At 34.4% G+C, this 7,569-nt stretch overlaps 1 protein-coding gene across 1 annotated transcript in view; it reads right to left on the bottom strand.

Annotated features, from left to right (window-relative positions):
- Positions 1–2,480: 2,480 nt before the first annotated feature.
- EPHX4 (epoxide hydrolase 4) overlaps positions 2,481–7,569 on the bottom strand; it is a 38,741-nt gene continuing 33,652 nt past the window's right edge. Inside the window, exon 7 of the mRNA XM_072834470.1 lies at positions 2,481–4,033. Within this exon, the coding sequence (XP_072690571.1) occupies positions 3,802–4,033 (232 nt within the window). The 3' untranslated portion in view covers positions 2,481–3,801. The remainder of the gene's footprint in view (positions 4,034–7,569) is intronic.

Raw genomic sequence — 7,569 nt, 5'->3', positions numbered from 1 at the left:
CTAACTCCTGCTCTATCATGAAACCTTCCTCAACAAGATCAAAAAGCTTAAACAACACTTGCAGAATATTTTTCAGTATCGGCAGGATTGCATAGGATAGTCAGATCTGTCACATATTCTCTGAATTCTATGCTTCCATCATTATTCCTGTCAAAGGGAGCAAAAATATTGTTCCAAAGACTCCGAAATTAGGACTTTTAAGTAATTTGCAAATTCTTCAATTCCTATAGTGGCGACTCCTTTAGGAGGAACTGCAATTGCAGTATATTTATCCAGTTGCTAATGAATATTATTCCAATCTAATTTCAGTTTCTGGCTAATTTTTGTAATTCCATTAAACTAGCTTCCATGGGTAGTTGAAGGTTACATATGAAAATCATCAGTCTATAATCTTCATAAGTGTGGTCTATCAAAGACAACCCCCAAAGCATTTGCATGTTGATCCTCAATGTATTGGCAAAAGAGATGGGTCTTTTTTTTTCTTGGTCATTTGGTGTATAAACAGGCATAAACACAACTTTTCTTCTGGCGAAGAGCTGACTGAAGATCAACATATAGACTTAAGAACCTGCAAACCCCTGCCAGGCCTAGGTCACTGTGCCCAGTATGTTTGTAGCACCCACTACACAGGAATACCTGGAGAGAAGTCCCCTAGTTTAAAAGTGACCAGAGAGGAGCAGTTGGTATGTACTCCTTCCAAGAAAATCAGTATCTGTGGCCATGTCCTCTTGAATGTCACTTCCTTCAGGATTTCATCCTGGGTATTCTTCCTGGAATTTGGGGTCCTCTGGGATCACAAGCACAGGCCATGCTGACAGTAGGAGCTTTCCAGCCACTTGAATCTGCCCATTTTGATTTGCCACCAATGGTAACCCCACCACCACACAGGTGATTTGGTCAAAGACAGTGGAGTGAGGGGCTGTAATACAGATGAGAGGGCCTCATCTCAGATTGCTTTTTCCTTTTCACCTTAACTAGGAATGCTGCTAAACAGAACATTCCCTGAAACATGAATTTGAGGGGTGATTGCACCAGTTTTATCCCCTAACTGTTCATGGAGTTGACTGGTCAAGCAGAACCGCCCTTGGTGGAAAGTGAGGAGAATTGGCCAGAGGATGATGAAGAGGAAGGCAGTGCAGGACTCACAGATTGGCGTCAGCACAATCCCAGTGAGGTTGATGTAGCCCAGTGCCATGGGCTGATGCGCCTCTGCTGCATAAAGGGGTTAGCCACTGCAGGCATTAGGACTTGCTCATCCTGTGGCAGAAGGTGGACTCTCACACCTTCATCTCAAAGTTCAAGGATGGCTAAGTTATGAGGCCAACTTCTCAGTGATCTCGGGATGCCAGTAGATTAGATCTGAGGGCAGCCCCTAGAGCACACCCCTTCCCCATATTCAAGTACTCTTCCTATTCACACATAATTAGAACTCTTGGATACAACATGGGTTAATAGGAAATGAGGATGTATTACCCTTAATTATTTTTTAAAATCAGAAATATTAAAAATGATAAATGGCATAATAGAATCATATCAATAGTACAATCTTTTCTGCTTTTTGTACATGTCTTCCTTTTGACATATATGCTTAATAAATTATCTTCACATGATTTCTGATGTTTGTATTATGGATATATTATATACTACTAGGAATATATTAAATAGATGAATATTAATTACAACTTTTTCATTTAAATGCCATTACCAGTAAAGTTTATTTACTGTGAGATGCTTTGGGACCTGGTAGTCAAATTCATTTACTCTCCCTACAAATTGATCTCTACAGAGACCATAATATCTCTTTATGCTAAGAGGTTTAACTGATGGCACCCTTGAGCCTTTATATGTTACAAGCACTTTCCACATGCATAGAAAATTAGAATACATCCATTAACGTTGGCCAGAATAAGCCATGGCACATTTGATTCATATTCTTAACATGAGTCCACATGAACCAGTTAGCATTCAAAACTGATGTAACAACAATAAACCTTAAAATCACCTTTGTCAGTAACCTGTTTTCAGTAAAATAAGTCAGGATTATTTTACTGGTTCAAAATATACAAAGTCCTATTTCTCCCTTTGTTGCTGCCCTTCAGAAATGATCAAGAGGGAAACATAATCCAAGTTGGTGTGAACCAGGCTCTCTTTTTTCTATACCTTGTAACATTTGCAATTCTGACAATGCTAATTTGCTAATTACTGATTTAAATTGCTTTCCCCAGAATTAAAAGTCAAATTGTAGGTTTCTGAGAGATGTTTCTATTTATTGGAGCACACCAGGTTACCAATAAAATAGAGCAGTGTATATATTAGAGCCTGTTATCTTAGTGGAAAAAGTAGAGGCTTTAAAACTAGATGAATTTAGATCAGATTCTGGTTCCAACAATTATACTATGGGCATTGGCCAACTTCATTTTCACATCTATAAATTAGTAATACTCTCTACCTTGCAATGTTATGAGGCACAACACAATGTATATAGAAAATTGAGTTTTTATTAGTAAATACAAGTTGCTTACAATACAATGATGAGAACTCTTAAGGACATTCCACTTTCTTCTGTCACTAGCAGAACTACACTTAGTGAGAGAGACAATTTTTTTTTTTTTTTTTTTTTACCAACTTAGTCTTATTTGGGAATACAGTTGTAGTCTCTAAGGAGCCATGATTTGGCAATGCTACTGGTTATCACCCATGCCAAATGAGAGCAACCCAAGACAATGAGTATTCCCTTGAGCTTGTATCAGTCTCTACTCTGTAAGTCTTCCCACTTTTATTTGTAATGTTCGTTGCCACTCTTGAATCCTTGTTTAATTTAACTGCATGCTGTGTATACTTCTTACGGAAAAGTTCCGTATTACCATCTTTCCTTTATATTTCCCTCACAGTGCCTAGCAGTGTGTCAGATATGCTATTTATTCATTAAGCAAATATGTGAGTGCCTATAATCGAGCAGGCCCTTATTCTAGATGTTGTATATATGTCAGTTAATAAAACAGTAAAAAAATCTATGCTTTGTGGAGATTAGATTCTAGTGCACATAGGAAGTATAGAATTCAATTCTGACTGCAATAATGGGTCAAAAGGATATTTTGATCTTTTGTTTCAATCTCTCACCGATTTAGCTAGAAAATGAAGACAAGTAATTTGATGGATGTGCTTTCCTATTTTGTATATGTATTAAATACGTATGTGCATACGTATTAAATATGTACATATTAGGTATGTACATATGTATACATATATGTATATATATGTATTCATGAAAATCTCTACATCATCTCTTGTTAATCTTTCCAGTATAAGTAGTATTTATGGCCTGTTTTAAGAATCATATTCTTCTAATCATATTTGCCTTCAAACTCATAAATCTGAGAGATTTGACAACATAATTTTTTAATGAAAAATAGTAAAAAGAAGTTTTGAACAATAAAATGAAAATTTATACCATTGCAAGTTTGCCTTTTTTAATATGGCACACCTAATCTTTAATATACATTTATAAAAGGCACCAGATAACAGGGCAAGAAACCAAAACTGAGCTACTTTCCCCAACTTCCTTTTTGTACCAATGTACACATTTTAAGGCAGATGCTTTTCTGTGCAAAATTCAACAGAAGAAAATCAACATCATGTTACAAGTTCGCACATTCTTAGATTTTTTTAATATCATTTGTCAGAATATTTATGATAAAGCATATTAAAACAATTTTTTCCTAATGAAGCTTAAGAGGTTGATGAACAATTATTAAAAATTTAGAGATTCATTACAGACCCCTCATAGAAGATATAGAAAAGTCAATCTCTTTTTCTGGTTTCTTCTTTCAGAAATGTCCATATCAGTTTGTTCACTATGTCAGGTTGTTCTTGCTGAAGCCAATGACTAACTTCTGACAAAATAGTCAGCCTGAAATAATTTTTAACATAAATCTTTGTGACTTCAGCCATCTCAACCTCCATAAATGCGTCTTTCTCTCCCCAGAGTAGTAGTGTTGGAATGGTCACCATGTGATGTTTGAGAGGCAGGCAGCTATAAAAACAAAACACATGGACTTGAGACTCATTGTAAAAGCTAAAATAACATTTTTCCATAATGTTCTTTTAAGCCATACATTCTCAAAAGAAGCAATATCACCACCAATGGAGTAAAAGTTGATTCTCGGGACAGTGAAAAAAAATTACTTTTTTAATGTATAAGTCATGTATATGCACATAGTACCTAAGCAGGTATTAAAATTTCATAGGGTGGGGGGGCGATTAAGAAAAAAATATCTAAAAAGGCTCCTTAAGGAAGTGATGATGAAAAAATGGTTGAGAAACACTGCATTAGGCAATCAATCTATACAATAAAAAATTTAAAAGGCTATTTAAGAAAGGGCTCAATAAAATTTTTAATTGGATGAGGTTAGCAAAATTTATACTGAAGGTTGTAAATTATATATGAAATTCATCACTATGAGGAATGACTTGCTTTAAAAAAATACCAGAATTTCTGAATGGTGTAATTAGAGTTTAAATGGTGTTACTTTAAATATATTCTAAATTGCTTGTTAGATAACATAGTACATTTTATGTGAAACTGGAACTAAAAATTCAGAAAATATATATGGACTGAACTTTACCATTAAATGATACTATATTTATTTTGCAAGAAGATTGTTTTTAAACAATGTTCTATTATGTATTTTCTTAAAGAAGTATAAAGAATAAAACCATGCATAATTCCATCATTAAAAAACAACCTTTTGGTCATTTTCTACATATATAGTTGAAACCACACTATAAATAAAATGCAGTAAACACACACAATTTATATATAGTATCCATACTCAAATTTCATATTGAATTATAACTTGAAAATGTTCTCATTTCATGTTTTTAAAAAATAATTGTAAAATATAGTATAATAACCTATAAATGACTATTCTCCTATACCTGAATATTAGATTATAAAACAAGGGAATGTTTTAGGTAATGCTATAATGAAAATTTTGTGCCTAGCTCTTTTTTTGGCATTTTAGCCATTTATCATTTATTTCAGCTAGAGCCCTAGAAGTGGAATTCCTGAGCTAAAGAGTATAAATATTTTTAAAGCTTTTTGACACCTACTGCTACACTATTTTTCAGAAAGGTGGGATAGTATTAATTATATATACTTATACTCTTGTTGATTAAGCATAAGAATGAACCTACACCTAGACACTCTCAAGCACTAACTTCTATTTTTGTTAGTTATCAAAACTCATGACTCGTGGCTACTTGGGCCTGATAGAATGCTGCTAGAATGTGCAGGATATCACATATGTCCACTAAGGGCTTAACTTTTGACTCCCATGTATGTGGCCATCATTTGGTCATAATGCTCCCCAAAATTAAGTCCTTTGTGAATGGGTAAACTGATAGAAAAATATATTCTATACTTAATTTCGATACATGGATTTCTATGTAAACTTATAAGTCACCCAAATTCTAGAACTCGTAAAATACTCAAAAGTAAAACATTTTCTAACTTATCTGCATATTTAACAATTTATGAGCATGTAATAATTGAATCAGTAAGGTGAGGGGGAGTTAAAAGACAATTAGTCAAAAAACAAAGAAAAATATAAATTCTTCACTCATATGTGGAATTTAAAAAACAAAACGGATGAACAACAAAAAAAGAGACAATCAAAAAAACCCAGACTCCTAACTATAAAGAATGAACTGGTAGTTACCAGAAGAGAAGTGGGTCAGAGAATGGATGAAATAGGTGATGGGGATTAAGAGTATACTTGTGATAAGCACTAAGTAATACATGGAATTGTTGAATCACTATATTGTGTACCTGAGACTAAAATAATTACTATGGTAATTATAGTTGAATTAACACAATAAATAAATGTTTTTAATTTTTTAAAAAGAAGAAAGCAAGAAAAATAAAACTTCTTCACCAGATCAAATTGGGAAAAAAAGAAAATAAAAAGAAGAGCATATGGGGATCCCTGGATGACTCAGTGGTTTAGTGCCTGCCTTTGGCACAGGGCATGGTCCTGGACTCCTGGGATCGAGTCCCACATCAGGCTCCCTGCGTGGATCCTGCTTCTCTCTCTGCCTATGTCTCTGCCTCTCTCTCTCTCTCTATCTCTCATGAATAAATAAATAAAATCTTAAAAAAAAAAAAGAAGAAGAGTATATTCTTGGGTCCTGAGGTTTTAAATTGCTAAACTTCAATGAAATGTTATATGTATATATATTTTTTAAAGATTTATTTATTTTGGAGAGAGAGTGTGTGTGTGCATGATTTGGGGGGAGGTGCAGATGGAGAGGGAGAGAGAGAATCTCAAGCAGATTCCTTACTGAGCACAGAGCTGGATGTGGGGCTTGATCCCACAGCCCTAATATCATGAACTGAACCGAAATCAGGAATTAGACGCCTAACTGACTGAGCCACCCAAGTGCTCCTGAAATATGTTACATGTAAAAGAAAGTATGCATCAAAAAATTGCTAGAATTAATACATGAATTTAGCAAAGTCACAGGATATAAAATCAACACACAGAAATCTGTCGCATTTCTATACATCAATAATAAGCGGCAGAAAAAGAAATAAAAAAATTGATCCCATTTATATTTGCACCAAAAACAATAAGATACCTAAGAATAAACCTAACCAAAGAGGTAAAAAGATCTGTACTCTGAAAACTATAGAACACTTATGAAAGAAATTAAAGAGGACTCATAAAAATGAAAAAATATCCCACACTCATGGATTGGGAGAACAAACATTTTTAAATGTCTATACTACCCAAAGCAATGTACACATTTAATGTAATCCCTATCAAAATATCACCAGCATTTTCACAGAGCTAGAACAGACAATCATAAAACGTGTATGGAACCACAAAAGACCCCAAATAGCCAAAGCAATCTTGAAAAAGAAAAACAAAACTGGAAGCATCACAATTCCAGATTTCAAGCTATATTGCAAAGCTACAATCATTAAGACAGTATGTACTGGAACAAAAATAGACACACTGATCAATGGAACACAATAGAGAACCCAGAAATGGACACACAACTATATGGTCAATTGATCTTTGACAAAGCAGGAAAGAATATCCAATGGAAAAAAGAAAGTCTCTTCAACAAATAGTGTTGGAAAACCACGACAGCAACATGCAGAAGAATGGAACTAAACCATCTTCTTACACCATACACAAAAATAAATTCAAAATGGATGAAAGACCTAAATGTGAGACAGGAAACCATCAAAATCCTTGAGGGAAACACAGGTAGTAACCTCTTTAATCTCAGCCGTAGCAACTTCTTGCTAGACACATCTCCAGAGGCAAGGAAAACAAAAGCAAAGATGAACTATTGGGACTTCATGAAGATAAAAAGCTTTTGCACAACAAAGCTGTGTTCCTCTATAAAACGGGAGAAGATATTTGCAAATGACATATCAGATAAAGGGTTAGTACCCAAAATCTGTAGAGAACTTATCAAACTCAACCCCCAAAAAATAAACCATCCAGGCAAGAAATGGGCAGAAGACATGAAGAGACATTCTTCCAACGAAGACGT

Source organism: Canis lupus, chromosome 8, assembly GCF_048164855.1.
Source record: "Canis lupus baileyi chromosome 8, mCanLup2.hap1, whole genome shotgun sequence".
Lineage (NCBI taxonomy): Eukaryota > Metazoa > Chordata > Mammalia > Carnivora > Canidae > Canis > Canis lupus.
The sequence above is the reverse complement of the archived record's forward strand: the minus strand, read 5'-3'. Positions and strand labels throughout refer to the sequence as shown.